This window comes from Thalassophryne amazonica, chromosome 11, assembly GCF_902500255.1.
Source record: "Thalassophryne amazonica chromosome 11, fThaAma1.1, whole genome shotgun sequence".
Lineage (NCBI taxonomy): Eukaryota > Metazoa > Chordata > Actinopteri > Batrachoidiformes > Batrachoididae > Thalassophryne > Thalassophryne amazonica.
Genome location: NC_047113.1, coordinates 39294448 through 39312386, shown reverse-complemented (window position 1 = coordinate 39312386; position 17939 = coordinate 39294448). Strand labels below are relative to the sequence as shown.

Below are 17939 nucleotides of genomic sequence, written 5' to 3'. Positions count from 1 at the left end.
GACAGACAGACAGACAGGCACGCAAATAAACGCCGATGATGGCAGATGTAATAATTAACGACAATGGTGGATGTTGAATACTGTGGATAAATCCCTGGAGAAATTTAATAATATCATCTTGCATGTTGTAAGGTTAGGCCTGTGAACATGTGACAGTATAGTGAGTCACCACATCCACCAAACTACAAAATCCCATTGCATCATGGAAAGCAACCACCCAGTCAGACAACTGGTCTACACTCGCCTCTTGAAAGTAACCATCTATTTGCTACAGCCAGTTGAAACATGGGTGACTCTTTTGCAGTTGCTGGTGTCCTCAACTTGAGGCACCTGTGTGCTGGTTCTTGCCTACAGAAACATGTCCCATGGCCAAAATGTTGTAGATGACTTTCCCTCACAATGCAAGTGATACACCTCATCTCAGTCTCCCTAAGTGACCGTTCTTTTGATACAAATCACTCCAGCATTACCAAGGATCCTCCTAAGAAACTTAATCCCAAAGACATTCAGTCATCGCTTTCAGTCACTGGTTAGTATCCAAGTCTCACAACCATCCAGGAAGAACCAGAACCATAAAAATTTGGACCTTTGTTCTGCTGCAAAGATATTATCATCGCCAAACCTCTCTGTCCAATGACCTCATGACTCCATGAGCTCTAGCCAGGCATCTCTCTGTCTTAAAGGCCGAGGACCCAGAGACATGAATGTCTCTCCAAGTTCAACACCTTCACTACATACAGACATTCTTCTGATGGCTGAGTCCAGGAAGTCACTTAAATCCTGGATCTTAGTCTTCACAGTCTGATTTCTCACTCAGCTTCTCCCATGCAGCAGTCAGCGTATCCATTGATACAATCAGCACACCATTGTGCACAAAGTCAAGGTCAGTTAACCTTTCCTTGCTGATGAATACAGTATATGTTTTAAGCAATTATTCAGTTGAAGATCATGTTAACAACTACACTGTTCAGGTTTAAGATTAGGGACCTAAGTGTTTGAGTTCATGCATATCACAACTGCTACTGCTGCCCCCTTGATATGCACGCATTCCCTATTCAGCAACTTGTAAAAAACAGGATTTTTCTCAAACATTATCAAAAATGAATAGAACACTCAGAGGCTGTGTAGGATGTTTTAATATGACTAAGGTTGTAAAAAGGAATAAAATAAACATGTCTTTTCGGGCTGTCAAACATGTTTGTTAAGCAGCATTAATCTCCTCATAGCGGAAATGCCTTTGCCATAGTGTACGTCCGGCCCTAGAAAGCTGAATGATTCAGTAAAATCCCAACTGAAAGTCAAGGCAGAACCCTCAGTGATATTTCGCCCACTTTTATGGGACTTTGGGCAAATGATTACGGAACCATATGCCCTGCGATTCTCTGTCCACCTGTCTGCACCATCAGCTTTCACCCTCCAACTGGGATTTTCCTCATGCATCCCTCAAAGGGATCTGCTTAGAATAATCAACAAAGTACTTTTTAATTGGCCATATGGTCCAATTCCTCCCCCTTCAAATTGGATTGAACCATGTCCACATCTAATTAAGGCATTTGCTGATGACCAAGCTTGTATTCAAATAGCAATGCAGATTTTGCAGTAGCTTTGCTTTTTTATGGTGCAATATTTTTCAGAACCTATGAGAAGGTGTTTATGCATGAAGAATTGTAAACACTTATGCCACAACACCATGCTTCTCTCCACGACCTCTAAATTTAGACCATTATGCAAACAGGTGGGTGGGATGTTTTATCATGGATTAGTCAAGGAAAGCTACATAACATACAATTTATTCATTATTTAATGCAAATATTCATATTGAATATGTACTGCACATTTTCTATGGAGCAGCAGTGGACAGCATCCTTACCTTTGCCATGGCTGTCTGTTTTGGAAACATATCTTCAGAGGATGAGAGACAACTGAACAAAGAATAAAGCCTTAATATTTTAAGAGAACCCTCCCACCCAGGAAGCGGCCTTTTTAAATGTCTCCCATCTCACAAGAGAATTTCAGATATGAAGATAAGGACAAGCAGATTTCAGAATAGTACATATTCTGAAACTGTCCGCCTCTTGATTTCCCACCGAGTTACCTGTTAAAACAGTTTTTGTTAATGATAGCTAATGAATGTTATGTACCATGGCACTTTATCTATATTACTGGTAAAAGTGAGTAAAAATTTACTCACTTTTACCATCTGTTATATGCATTTATTTTATTTCTTGTTTTTACTTGAAGTATGTAAATGATGCTACTACATCTTCATGTAAAATGACAGACATAAGAGGCTGATACCATGTGCGTGCACATAATGCTGCACTGTAAGAGCATGATAGTCATTTGAAGATACAGGAGGAGTGCTAGTAGCCAGACCAAAAGCCCCACTGGGTGTAGATATCCATGAAATGTGGTTTTCAGACGATGGCATTCCGTGATGTTTTGCTGATGATGTCATGATGAAACGCACACCTTATAATTTCAAATGATTTTCTGGTCGACATAAGCTTTGGATCACCTCTCTAGCCCTGTTGTTTACACATATTTTCAGACTATATATTTGACAACCTTTGGCCAATTTGCTCCAAAAGTCATCTTGATGCAGTCACCAAAGGAGTATTCCTACCAAATGTGGTGAAAGTTTTGTCACCCATTTCTGAATGACTTTGTACACTCAAACAGACAGACACAAGTAATTACTCTGCTGCAGGATAGTAAGTATGAATCTATACGACAATTGGATATTATTTGTCATGTATAACACAAACCCCTCTAATGCAAAATATATTTTGATCACAGTATTTGAGGATCATTATGTTTTTACTCATGTTGCTTGGTTGGTTGATTACTCAAGTGATTACTCAGTTAATGCTAGACGGATGACAGAAAAATAGCACCACTTGTAACTGAACTTATATGGAGTTTGGCTGTAATCTGCTGAACACTGGAGAAGCCATGTGCCAACAGCTGTGCTCCACCCACTGGCTCCCACCAAGGCATAAGCGTTGGCTCACAAGTTAAGCTTGTAACCACGAAGAGAAAAATGATACCTGCTATGTGGCCAAACAAAATATAACAGGAAAGTAAAATCAGAATTAAACAGTCAATAAAATGTATGGCTGGGAATTATACTAAAACTTGAAAATGGTACTGCAAATTCATAATGGCAAACCGCCTCACAACTTCTCAAGTTTCTGACCATTTTTCTGGAATTTGCATCAGAAAGAAGACATCACATGCAGTATTGAATGGGGCCTCATTACATTTCCAACCACAAATGTAAAATACCATGAACATATCCGTTATCTGCTGAATGCTGACACCTGCTGGGTGGTTTAGGAATGTACATCCATATCAAAATGTGGATTTCATATTTAAAGGGTCTACACATGCTCTAGCATGTAGATTGATCATTTCTCCATCATATTCATTAATTTCTCATGAAACGAGTTAAGTAGTGAACTCAATCAATCATGCTATGGCATGACGAATATGTCTTTTTGATCACATTTTATGCTGTATTTCTTTTATTGGTATTGTGGTTCAAGATAAGTGCAGCATTACTTGTTTGTCAATGAAGGTATCTTTCTAGGGGAATTTTTCTAGGATAACAGAGTGTTACGTGCTGTAAAGGCCACTGACACATTTATTGAATTTAAGATATGTAAAGAAAATTGAACAGAAAAAAATCCATATATGGAACATTTTGCAGTGTTAAATTAACACACTGCAACAAGTGCACACAATCCTATTCAAAATAGTGTTAAATCAATGTTCAGAGAGTTTATTTAATACTGTACTGGAGCTGATTTAAGACTTTTCAATGGTGCCATATGTCCTTGCTGCAGCGGGAACTAACACTGCTAAATTTACTTTGTACATTAGTAGAATGTAATGTCTTTGAGCAGTTTGATGCAGCTGTGGATAACAGTGTGGAACCAGTAAAAAATGTATAATAACACACAATAAGCACAATAAAACTGTTACAATCACAGAGCCAAATATCTCAGTGTTGATTTTAACTTAATGTGCATATCACTAGAAAATAAATTGTCAAATGAGCTAATTATTCAAATAAATAAATAAATAAATAAATAAATAAATAATGATAAAAATGTATTGTTACAGTGTGAAATCTCACAAGTTTTTTTCGTGCTCCCGTCACAAAATGATGCAAATTTTCGTGACAGGTTTTTTTTAAACCTGCTATTACTAACCCTACCCCTCCCCCTAACCCTAACCCTAACCATATCCAAACCCTACTCCTTCTCCTAACCCTAACCATAACCCCCCCACCCCCATTACTTTTAATTTCATGCATTAGCATAAATTCATGCTCCCATTATGAAAATTTTGCACTTTTCATGACAATATCATGAACCAATAGATTAATGTATATTTCGTGGTGCTGAATCACGACATCCCGTGAGCTATGGTAGGTGAAATCAGTGTTGTTTTGTGGACTTTGGGGGTGAATATGTCCAAATGGGTAAAATGTGCGTTTTGCAAAGATGGAGTCACACCACTATTGTTGCTTATTAGGTGGACAGATTTTTCAAAGATAATATTTTGAGGAGGAAAGTGAGACTGTTTTTTAAGGAGTCCCTCTGGGACAGAGCAGAAGTGATGTCGACCAGTGTGAGAATGGTCTTCAAAAATGGATCCAACCACAGATTTTATCCTTTCCCTTTGTGAACTCTAACAAAGCATGTTTCCTCTCCCAGAAGCATGGAACCAGCTGTGTTTGTGGTTTGTGCCATGCCATCGCAATAATTTAATGGCTAATTTTATTTTTATCAGCTACATCAAGACTCGCACTTGCAAAAGTTGGAAGTAATGATTCATAATCTGGCATATATAATTTTTTAAAAGAGAGTGTTGATTGACATGTGATATGCCATTAAGATGTTATCTGCTTTAAATCTTGCACATTATTGGAGTTACTATTCCAAGTCAATCATGTCTGTGTTGATTAAACTATCTTCAATTTAACTCTGGGAAGGTGTAACTATATCTCTGCCTATGAGTTCAGTGACACCAAAAAAAAGTTCTGTAAATTTTCACTTGTAATATTATGATGGGTAGAACGTTGTAGATTCAAACATAGCCAAAGTCCTTTCCTTTGTCCATGGTATTCCTGTAAACAATGCCAAAAAATTCACTTTTCAATGAAAGCAGTTTTAAAGTACTAAATTCTGCAGAATAAAATAGATGCTACAATGATTGCATGTGGTCTCACTCCAAAATGTGTTAGATTAATACATTTATCTTGCATTTTTCCATCTGAATCAGAATCTCAAAGTGATTTACAGTGACCCATTCACATACACACACACACATCGATGTCACCATGCTGCCATGCAAGGCACTCAGCTGCACACCCGGAGTAACTTGGGGATTAAGGACCTCGTCCAAGGGTCCTTTGTGATTTTCCATTCTGACGCAGATTTGAACCCGAAGGTTGTGTTAAATCAAGCAGCTCTACTTCAGTAGAGTTTGTCTGTTTAATATGATTTGGAGTGGGACTATGTGCCACTGCAGAGTCTGCTCTCCCTTGCAAATTTATTGTGTCCAGTGTTGAAAATACACCAAATTTATCATGAAGTAATACTGTTAGTATCAGGAAATTCATTAATTAATTCATTAATTTATTCATTCATTCATTTTCTGTGTACCCACTTACTCCAGTTCAGGGTCATGGAGGGGGAAGGGGGGGGGGGAGCTGGAGTATATCACAGCAGGACACCAATCTATGGCAGGGTCTGCCATTGAAGGGAACACTTATAACTCCAAACACTGAGAATTCTATAAACTCAGGAATTGAATCAATGCTGATGATTTTGCCTCACTTTATGGGATTAGAGGTTAAAATTTTGTTATAAATTGGGGAAATATGTTCGACAGCCTTGTTAGATCTTGGCAGAGGTATGAACTTTACCCTGAGTGCCCCTCTAGTTTGTCTGATTTTTCTGACTGTAGCCTTTTGCTGCACAAAAACTCAATGGCCAAATGAGCCAAACATAAAAACAATCCCATCCCTGTTAGTGATCTGCATTTGCTTATTTATTTATTTGGGCGAGAGAGGAGTCACATGATTTAAAAAAAAAAAAAAAGAAAGAACGTTGACTCACGGTAGAAGATGTACTGTGCGTAATTGGACCAGACTCTGTCATCCGTGTAATGACCGATAGAGGACGCAGTCAGGGACGAATTGCAGGCCACGATGTGAAATCCACACTCTGACAGCATGTCAAATGCTCGTTCCAGATGTCTGAACTTGAGGTAAAACCTGCTGCTGTAGCGGTCCGGGGGCCTGTCCGAGTCCCTGCTCTCACTCAGTGCGTCTCCAAACACCTCTTTGGCCAAACCGATCCTGCTGCTGATGAAAATCCTCGATAACTTTTTGGCCCTGGCATCGCTCTCTCTACCTCCCGGCGCGCACACGCTTTTGAACGCGACCGTAATGTAGCCATATCTCTTGTCGAGAGAGTAAGAGGAGTAAAACCTCTGGTCGCTGCCCTGAGACGCGTCATCAAAATCACTGTAATACACGTCATCTGTCAGTAATTTGGATTCCTCGTGTGACAAAAGTTTGGTCAGTTCGGGCAACTGGAAATATTCCGCCTCTCTTTTCAACCGTCCTCGCTCGGGGAAGTGATCGGGGAGGACAACCTGCTTGTCTCTGAGGTAATCTAGCACATACCGAAACAGAAAACCGTCTCTGTCAAGAAAGTAGCGTCCTCTCAGGTCCCGGGACAAATCATTGGAAGACCCCTTCTTGTTCGAGAACAGCCTCCCAAGTAAAGAATTTGGGAAGCTCGTCAGGGTGGATTGGCGCGTGTAATACACCTGTCCTCCCACGTTCAGCTCAATAACATCCGACGGGGCGTTTTGCACGGTGCCTTGCTCTTTAGCAGGTTGCGCTTTGCAGCTTTCGCTCAGAGCCATTTTTAAAAAAATTTTCCTCTTGCACGAAAAGTCTTGATCTCGGAGCGTAAACGCCTCAGAAGTTCAAGGTGTGGGTCGTAGCTGCATGTCGTTGCATTGTCTGGATTCAAGGCGCAGTCCTGGCATGTAGTCTCTCATGACAAACGAGGTGCGCCCGCACTGTGCACCCTTTAACCCCGCGCGTAAAAGTGCCTACCCACGCAGCATCCTTCGCCAACATTAGCGACGATCATAACCGGCATGCGCATCATCTTACAAAAGCACTGGGAATCCTACTGCGACTTCGTGGAGAACTTATCCTCTATTTAATCGTGCAAAATGAACAAAAATTACGCACATAAAAAAGTTGAATCGCATTTGTAAAAGTTATTGTTCTCACTCTTTGCGCGTCCTGTTCCCGTCGCGCCCCAGCACATAAACGTAGCTCTGGTCCACTTGGATGCTGGAACGTGCGCGAGAGACAAAGGAGGATGGAAGTGGCACTCCTGTGCGCATCACTCCCCTCAAACTGCTGAGTGTGACAGCGGGAGCGCGGCAGGAGCTTTAACATAATGCCGAAGCTCTGAGAGAGAGAGAGAGAGAGAGCGAGAGAGAGAGAGAGAGAGAGAGAGAGAGAGAGAGAGAGAGAGAGAGAGAGAGAGAGAGAGAGAGAGAGAGAGAGAGATCTCCAGTGAAGTCTTGTCTTACATCATCTTAAAGGAAAATGACCACTTCCAAATGATGGACGTAACAGTGGACGGATCAAGCGCTTGTTTTCTTGACATTTGGATGCAGCCGGAGGATGTGGTGATGCTGGAGGAGAGGAGTGCAGCTGTGTCCTCCCGCGGTGAGCATTTTAATCCCTCAGAGTTTATCTCATGGGGTTTTTTGCGTTCACATTTAGTGCTTTCAGGTGGCGCGTTGATCCTGGAGAAACTGGTGAAGGTCTACTGACTTGCTCAGATGGTAATCTGCACAATTAAAGTCCAGTAAAATTGCTATTACACTGTAAAACATTACAGCTCCATTTAGTCGTGTCCACTTACTTGTCTTTGACTCAGAGAGCTCTGAAAATTTTTGGATTTTCAACTCGACTGAATACATTTTATAAATTTAAACTGAGAGTAATTCAGTGTGTTGACTATTCGAAACCTATACTTTTTGGTTGTACTCGGGTTGTAAGTTATCAGTTGAGAAAAAAAAAAAGAAGGCAGGATTGTAGAGATGGCAGGTAGAGAAAGAAAATTGCCTTGGTTTAAGAGTTTAGAAACTGTCTTCTTTAAACTACTGCTGAATCATAGACATAACAATATGTCATATATATTGGAATTTCAACTAAAACATAAACACAGGAAGAACATGCAAACTCCACACAGAAAGGTCACAGGTGGGAATCAATCCAATGAGCTTCTTGCATTAGATTCTCTCCAACTGTTAAATAAAACTAGTGTCAAAGATTCAACACAATACTTTTATTGAAACTTAGTGCAGTTTTGACAATAATCTTCAGAACCTCATGTGATTTCTTTCCCTGAACAATAGAGCCTGACTTAAAGCTCTATTCAGACAAAAGTTACATTAACAAACCAGGCTGATACATGGTTAACTTGGGCTACAATAACTACACTGAAAAAAGTGAAAGATGGACCAATTGTTTTTTAGAAATTACTATAATTTGTGACACTTAAATTAAGTTTCTCTCAAAGTATATTTGTAATTTAAGGTATCATAAGTATTCGTTGAGAAAACACATATATTTAGGTGTAACAAATGACAGTAATGTTTTTAAGGTGGGTCCAAGTTTCAGTTTTTTCAGTGTAACAAGCTGGATCACATTTTTGATATTTATGTTCAACGTATGCATGTATTATAAGTGCCAAATCAACATACAGAGCCACTTTGGATCTGCTGTGGCAACCCTGAGTGAAAACAAGGGAGCAGTTGAAGGGGACACTCTGAACACAACTTGTTTGTAGTTTTACAGTAAATTACTGTTGATAAAATGCTTCTATTTTCTGTAATTATTTCAGACCCATGATGCATTGTATGCATTGTAGTATATGAGCAAATGCAAACGCAAGGTGCTGCCATACAAGGTGATCAAGTGAGCATCTTAGAGATTAAGGAGCCCAAGAGACCAGAGTGACTTTCATGTCTGATGGGGAAATTGAAGCAAAGACCCTCTGGTTTCAACCCCACGTGTCTAACCTCTGGACATCACCTAACCACATAAATAGTTACTTTATTTCTTTTTTAAGTGACAGAGCAAGACGTTACTGCAGATTTTGTTTGCTGCACACGCTCCAGCAATTTGTTACAGTGTGGTTGCAGAAAATAGTGGCTCATAATTCAACAACTAAACAAAAGAAATTTGGAAAAAAAAAAAATGTTGCTTTCTGAGTGACTTGTCATTTCAGCACCATGGACAATTCCCAGCATCCTCATTCTCACAGCTGTTTGTGGTCTGGAGGCTGTGCTGATAGATGAACTGATGTAGTAATAACAGATTGTACAGTGTGTATAACTCACTCATAACCTTTGGGAGAACAACACCTTAAAAGTAAATGTTTTTTATTTTATGTGCAAAATAAAAGTAGTGAAGATGAATCTTGTTATTGCAACATTTTCTTGTGGATTATGTTTGCAGGAGGACAGATGTTTATAGGTTGGATATTGTAACAAGGCCTCCTCGGTGAATTTGCCATGGGGCCATCTGGAGCCTATGTGCTGCACGGAAAAATCCAATTTACAATAAGTGCAATATAAGACACTTAGCCTTCATAATTATTTTCTTTAAAGGAGTCATATTACATAGTTTTTCCAGATGTTTTCAAACATGTTAAGGTATGCAGCTCAGAGTACCACATAGAAACTGGTGATGCACCCTTAAAAACCTGCAGAGTTCAGACTGTCTCATGCATTCCTCAATTTCTAGTTTTACCTGTATGATTCTGAGTGTTGAACATTTGAAGCGTGAGGTTCTGTACAGCCACTGCTCACATCTAATGAGCCTCAGAGTCTGTCACAGTGTGGCATCACATTGTTCTGTATTTTTTATTTGCTTTTTGGGGGGGTTTCTTCTGCCGAGCTGAGAGAGTGCCCTGATGTTAGGAGTGCACCTTTGACTGGTGGCTCTGAGGAGGCAGCGGTCATGCTTTACCATGTTAATTCGGAGTATATTGTGCTGGAGAGGGGTTGCTAAGCGCCCACAGGGGACTGAGTGGGATTCAAACTGTGGGGAATTAGAGCTGCAGTGAGCTTTGATGTGTTATGTTGCTTGCATGATACAAATACTGTGATGTTTTATATGTGTGTGATGTAGTTCACAAAAGTTTTTTTTTAATTTTTAAGAAATATCAAATTATTTGTTTTTATATTCTAGTTAGTACAGTAGTGTTCAGAATAGTAGTAGTGCTGTGTGACTAAAAAGATTAATCCAGGTTCTGACTATATTTCTTATTGTCACATTGGAATTTCATGATAACGATACTGGAAATGTTTCAAGTGGACAATCTAGTAACCAGCGACAATGCCAAGGTTGTGGACATGTGTTTAAATCTGAAAAAGGGCGGAAGATCCACCAGACAAAGATGAAATGCAGTCGCACTGTGACAGACATTCAATGCTCACTGCAAACTGATAAGTTGGCAGTTATTGAGGGCCTGGAGTTCAACCACAGTGCCCTTACAGAACCTGTAGTGGATGAAGCAAGGGAAAATATGAAAATTAAGTGGCCGAGTTCGCAGAACAAGGCAGATTGGAGAAGCATGGAGGAGGACCTAGTCCCAGCCATTGGCATGCTTAGAGGAAAGCCTGTGAGAAGAATGGAGAATTTCTCCAAGATGGTGTGCGAGTATGGAAGATCAAGATTCGGTGTAATTGAGCAGAAGGTGCAGAAGAAGATGGAAGAAAAGGATCAGATCAATAGGCGAAGGAGGAAAATCAAAGAGTTAAGGAAAGAAGTACAGCGGTTACGGAGGACGAAGAGAGAGGCGAGTGGGGAAGAGGTGGCAGCAATCAATGAGTTGGTAAAGCTGACAAGAAATGGTATCAGCAAGTTGGTGAAGGCAGAGAGGAAAGCAGTGAGGCGTAGAGAATCGAGGAAGGCCCGAAAGGACTTCACAGAGGACCCCTTCAAGTTTACAAAGAAGGTTTTTGCAAAGAAGACAAGTGGGACTCTGAAGATACCAAGAGAGCAGCTTGAAGAAGCCTTGATGATGACCTATGCTGATCCAAACAGGAATATCCAAGTAGAAAGTATAGATGGCCTTAACAGACCACAAGAACCTGAAGTGCCTTTCGACCTGTGTAGGATAGGGCTATGTGAGGTACAGGTGGTCGTTAGGAAAGCTAGAGCAAAGGCAGCCGGAGGTCCAAATGGGATCACGTATGCAGTGTACAAGAACTGTCCGGAGCTGACAAAGTGTCTCTGGAAATTGCTTGCGAGTGTCTGGGAGTCTGGTGAGATACCCGACAGCTGGTGCATTGCTGAGGGAATCTACATACCAAAGGAGAAGGACGCTGTGTCTCTTGGTCAGTTTAGACCAATATCTTTGTTAAATGTTGAGGGCAAGATCTTCTTCACGGTGCTTGCAAAGAGACTAATCCAATTTCTGCTGGCTAATAGCCTCATCAATACCAGCATCCAGAAAGCGGGTATTCCTGCTTTCCCAGGTTGCCTTGAGCACATGTCTATGATCTGGAATAGGATAATGCAAGGAAAGAATGCTAAGAAGGAGCTCCATGTGATATGGTTGGACTTGGCCAACGCCTATGGTTCTGTCCCACATAGAATGATTCGGTTCACTTTGGATTTCTTCCACATCCCAGGGAAATTGCAGCAGGCCGTTGAGAAGTACTTCTGGAAATTCAAGTTCCGGTTTACGACGGAGGAGTTCACGACTAAGCTCATGCGACTGGAGAAAGGTATCGCAATGGGATGTGCGATATCACCTGTCTTGTTCATTTTGGTGATGGAGGTGATTATAAGAAGCTGTGGTGGTGGTGAGTACCAGCTAAAGGCCTTTATGGATGACCTGACAGTTCTAGAAGCGGAGGAATGGAGAGCCAAGAAGTTGGTGGAGCGGTTACAAGAGTTGGTGACATGGTCAGGCATGGTGTTTAAAGCTAAGAAGAGTAGGTATCTTACGCTACGGGCTGGGAAAGTTGTTGAGGAAGTTTTCATGGCTGAAGTTGAACGAATTCCATCAGTGAAAGAAAAGGGCGTGAGGAGCCTAGGTCATTGGTACTCCTTTCCAATCACAGACCGACATTGAGGAGTTGAAGTCCAGCAGCAAGCTGAAGATGGACTGAGAGCAATTGCAACGATGAAGCTACCTGGGAAGTTTAAGGTCTGGATGGTTCAGTTTGGGCTACTACTAAGGTTGATGTGGCCGTTGACAGTTTATGAAGTGGCGCTGACAAGAGTTGAGAGTATTGAAGGGAAGATCAGCAAGATGGTACGAAAGTGGCTAGGAGTTCCTAAGATGCTGACGAATGTAGCATTCTACAGTCGGTCAACGAAGCTCCAGTTTCCCTTATCATCAGTGGTGGAAGAATATAAAGTTGTGAAGGTTAGACTACAGTCAATGCTAAATGATTCCAATGACCAAGTGATAAGTAAAAATCCACCGGCCCTGCAAGTTGGATGGAAGTGGAATGTTGGTGGTATGGTGAAAGAAGTTGAGGCCGTAGCACGTCAACATGAATTTGTTGGAGTGGTGCGTGAAAAGGGAGCTTGCCTTGGTGTAGTAAGAAGGCAACGATTTTGGTCGGAGGCCGGAGTTGGGGAACGAAGAAAGATCAGGGAGCAGGAGACTCGTCATTTGGTAGAGGCTGAAAGGATGTCGAGAGTAGCACAGCAGGGTCAGCAAGGTCGATGGATGACGTGGGATGTAGAGGAGAGAAAGGTGACTTGGAAGGACAATTGGGGAAGAAGTTTTGGGAGTCTGAAGCGGCTACTCCAGATGACGTATGATGTGTTTCCATCACCAGCGAACCTGAGAAGATGGGGTACTGGCAAGAGCGTGAACTGTCATCTGTGTGGAAAGTATGCTACTCCTCACCATATCTTGTCAGCGTGTCATGTTGCTCTGAGTAGAGGATGGTATACATTTAGGCACAACTTAGTTCTGAAGGTGGGTGTGAAGGCAGTAAACGAGCGTTTGTCCCAGTGAAGAAGAGCCAATCAGTTAAGTTTGTGAGAGCCTGTGAACAGGTGAGAGGTCAAAAGCAGAAGAAGACAGGCACTGGTCCAAAAAGAAAGTGGACCGTGTTAGAAGACAAGACTTTGCCAGTAGAGGTGGTGGTGTCTGATTTGCGGCCTGATGTTACGCTGATTGACAGGGAGGAAAGAAGGGTAATACTTGGAGAGCTGACAGTCCCGTGGGAGGAGGGTATTGATGGAGCACGACAGAGGAAGCTCAACCGCTATGAAGATTTGAGGGTGGAGATAGGGGAGCGAGGCTGGAAGGTGGAGGTCATTCCTTTTGAGGTGGGATGCCGGGGTTTCCCCGCAGCATCGGTGGGTCCATTCCTGAGGGCAGCTGGTGTTGATGGATGTCGTATGGTGGTGAAGGAAATGGGAGAAAGAGCAGAAGAAGGTAGCACCTGGATTTTAAGGGCCTGGGCGCAACAGGAAACAGCTGTTGCGGACCCACTATCATGAGGGATACTGAGCTTAATGGGTCGAAATCCCGAGGAGTGATAGCGCTCAGCTGACAACCCAGGCCCTGGGAAATAGTGCTTTTTGGCGTACTTTTCTCATGGGAAACAAGGTACCAGTAGATTCAGTAGAGTCTCACAAATCCAACAAGACCAAGCATTCATGATATGCACACTCCTAAGGCTATGAAATTGGGCTATTAGTAAAAAAAAAGTAGAAAAGGAGGTGTTCACAATTCAATTCAATTAATTCAATTCAATTAATTTTATTTATATAGCGCCAAATCACAACAAACAGTTGCCCCAAGGAGCTTTATATTGTAAGGCAAGGCCATACAATAATTACGTAAAAACCCCAACGGTCAAAATGACCCCCTGTGAGCAAGCACTTGATGACAGTGGGAAGGAAAAACTCCCTTTTAACAGGAAGAAACCTCCAGCAGAACCAGGCTCAGCGAGGGGCAGTCTTCTGCTGGGACTGGTTGGGGCTGAGGGAGAGAACCAGGAAAAAGACATGCTGTGGAGGGGAGCAGAGATCAGTCACTAATGATTAAATGCAGAGTGGTGCATACAGAGCAAAAAGAGAAAGAAACACTCAGTGCATCGTGGGAACCCCCCAGCAGTCTAAGTCTATAGCAGCATAATTAAGGGATGGTTCAGGGTCACCTGATCCAGCCCTAACTATAAGCTTTAGCAAAAAGGAAAGTTTTAAGCCTAATCTTAAAAGTAGAGAGGGTGTCTGTCTCCCTGATCTGAATTGGGAGCTGGTTCCACAGGAGAGGAGCCTGAAAGCTGAAGGCTCTGCCTCCTATTCTACTCTTACAAACCCTAGGAACTACAAGTAAACCTGCAGTCTGAGAGCGAAGTGCTCTATTGGGGTGATATGGTACTATGAGGTCCCTAAGATAAGATGGGACCTGATTATTCAAAACCTTATAAGTAAGAAGAAGAATTTTAAATTCTATTCTAGAATTAACAGGAAGCCAATGAAGAGAGGCCAATATGGGTGAGATATGCTCTCTCCTTCTAGTCCCCGTTAGTACTCTAGCTGCAGCATTTTGAATTAACTGAAGGCTTTTCAGGGAACTTTTAGGACAACCTGATAATGAATTACAATAGTCCAGCCTAGAGGAAATAAATGCATGAATTAGTTTTTCAGCATCACTCTGAGACAAGACCTTTCTCAATTTTAGAGATATTGTGTAAATGCAAAAAAGCAGTCCTACATATTTGTTTAATATGCGCTTTGAATGACATATCCTGATCAAAAATGACTCCAAGATTTCTCACAGTATTACTAGAGGTCAGGGTAATGCCATCCAGAGTAAGGATCTGGTTAGACACCATGTTTCTAAGATTTGTGGGGCCAAGTACAATAACTTCAGTTTTATCTGAGTTTAAAAGCAGAAAATTAGAGGTCATCCATGTCTTTATGTCTGTAAGACAATCCTGCAGTTTAGCTAATTGGTGTGTGTCCTCTGGCTTCATGGATAGATAAAGCTGGGTATCATCTGGGTAACAATGAAAATTTAAGCATTGCCGTCTAATAATACTGCCTAAGGGAACTAAGCGTTCTGTGTGTTTTTTAACTGTTGAGGTTGTTTCTCTCACACTTCCTAAGGGCAATTTTTGCCACACCGGGTCAAAGCTTGTATAGAGCTGGTCCGGGCTTTTATATTCTTGACCATTTACCCCAGAATTAGGACCTCCTGGGGATATCAATTCATCTTCACTTTCCTCTGGCTTGTTTTCCTCATCACTTTGTTCGGAGTTGGCCTGGGCATCTATCTTGCTCTCGTCTTCAGTGTTGAAGATCTGACTTCCATTCCTGTCTTCCATTATAGGATATTGTTCCTTAAGCATTCTTCCTACCCCTTTTAGCCGTTCTGCCACAGACTTAAACTCATCATACACGGACGCTGATTTTGCTTTGACATCAACTAGGACCGTCTCTACTCCCAACAACCCAGCTGTCATTTTTACTACGGGGTCATAACTTTTCTCAGGACTTATTAAGGTGGTGATTTGTCCTCTTTTCCACCCTTCTTCGAGAATTTTGCACCACCACTCAAGCCACTCTCTGGTCCCCGTCTTGTCTTTTGGGACTGGTGGGCTTTCCAAAACGGCAGGATCTGCCCCTCTTTATGCTGACCTGGATAATATACCCCTAATTTGTGTATTGTTTCTGCCATAGCTTCTTTGAAACTTTCTTCATCAGTTTCTACACTTTGATCTCTGACATATTTTTGAACTGTTTCTGCCCAAAAATCATATCCTCGTCCATACAATACTACTCTGTGTGGCCGAATATTCACTCCTTTTTCCTCGTCATGTTCGGATTCAGGGGTTGCTACAGGTCCTGACTCTTCTTCAGCCATATTTTTACTGCTTGTTTTTAACACTGACCTTACTTTTCGCAATGATTATCCTCCCTTTATTCTCTCGGTTGCTGAGATTGTCGATTCCACCACTGTCGTCTCCTTGACTTCAGCTATGGTCCTTGTCGTCTCGAGTCGTCTGCCTCTCAAAGCCTCTCTTGGCGCCTTGAGTCAGAGATGAGTGACAGACTACTTGGCTATTCAGCGCTAATTCCAGAGGTTAACTCCAAATCAGCTGCTCCTTTTCCCACTTCTCCCCTCAGGAACCTCACGGGTTGATGATCCTATTCTCTCTTGTAGATCACCATTTTGCACGGTATACTCTCATACCTGCTCTCTTTGACGATCCGATCCAGCAGGCTCCCTCGTCTGCTTCCCTTCCTCGTCGTTTCGTGACGATCCAGCAGGCTATCTCCGCCTGCTTCTCGTCCCAGTTCAGACGATCCAGCAGTGACACGTCTGCTTCTTGTCCCAGTTCAGACGATTCAGCAGTGACACGTCTGCTTCTCGTCCCAGTTCAGACGATCCAGCAGTGACACGTCTGCTTCTCGTCCCAGTTTAGACGATCCAGCAGTGACACGTCTGCTTCTCGTCCTTGATCCCAGCTCCCTGGGATGCTTACTCCTGTTGTCTTTACGTCGTCCTTCTGGTGGTCGCCTCCAAATTTTCACCTCTCTGGAAAACAGATGTGTTTCAAGCCGTTACTGGACCTATACAAGTCATCAGCCGACACTCTCAACAACACTGTCTCCCTTGGTGACCCACTCAGGGGCTTTCCACCTATCCAATGGCAAAAGACTCTCCTTTGGCCAGGATTCTTCCTCGGACCCGACTACACTTCGTCAGGTCCCTGTTCGGGCGCCACGTGTCAGATCACGTTATATAAAACCAGCTCTCCGTCTCTGGGGTCCGACCTTCGTGTCTCCGCGGGTATTACCCGGCAGGGCTGCACAAAGGCTGTTCAAGCTGGTGGCGAGGAGATTTGTCTAGCCGCTCACTGCCTCCATCCGGACGTCCACCCCGCTGACGCTGATCTCGCACCCCGGTCGAATAGCCTCCTCTGGAACCAGGATACGAGCCGGCCTCGCCCGTTAACGGCAGCTCTCCTCTTATGGATCAGGGCTCTTGGAATGTTGCTAGATTTTAAATTTAGTGACTCGTACAGCGAGTCCCCAGGATGCGTTAATTTCATTAAAAACCAGACTAACCTTTTAGAGCACTTTTTGATGTTATACACCCAAAAAACTTTAACTTTTACACCTTAAGAAGAATCAATAAATCCAATGTCCGAGCCTTAACACTTTAACTGCATGCTTGGAAATTTATTGCAGGTTTTGCAAGTGCTGACAACATAATCAAAATCGGTTATATGATGATAATTTCACAACAGTAATTCAAATATAATCAGAATAATAATTGGCAGAGATTTTTGTTTTTCTAGGAGTGAGGGAAGGAGGTTTTTTGATGTTAAAATCCCCAGTTCGATGAACTTGATTTCCTCTTCATCAGCTATTAGTTGTTAGCTGACCACGATCCTTGTGTGATGTTGTAATCCTTCAGGAAATAAATCCACATAAGAGTTCCCTCAGGAAATAAATCCACATAAGAGTTTATCCCTTCTTCAATCAACCAAAAGTTGATCTAATCCATTCTGGTATGATGTGATGATCCTTGAGAGAGAAAACTTTGAAACTTCCCCACTCAGACTTAAGGCCAGTGATTATTCTCCAATGCTCTGCTACTCCGTGACTGGACGGCCTGAGTAGGAGTTGAAAACTCTCTCAAATAATCTCTTATGTCTCCAATCCTCTCGCTCCTCGATTCCAATTTGCAGCTCACAAGATGGTCAAGTCTTGTGATCTCCTTGTCGCAGCGGAGAAGTGACAACAGCACCTCTCCCTGGAAGAATAACCCCGTTTCCTGTTGTTGTACAGTTTTTATACGAAAACTCTTGTTGTTGTTGAGTTGATC

The 17939-nt window shown here is 42.3% G+C and overlaps 1 protein-coding gene across 1 annotated transcript in view; it reads right to left on the bottom strand.

Moving 5' to 3' along the window:
• The window catches only part of LOC117520725 (BTB/POZ domain-containing protein KCTD16-like), a 30802-nt gene extending 23640 nt beyond the window's left edge, over positions 1-7162 (bottom strand). The window contains exon 1 of the mRNA XM_034182027.1: positions 6132-7162. Within this exon, the coding sequence (XP_034037918.1) occupies positions 6132-6948 (817 nt within the window). The 5' untranslated portion in view covers positions 6949-7162. The remainder of the gene's footprint in view (positions 1-6131) is intronic.
• Positions 7163-17939: the final 10777 nt, after the last annotated feature.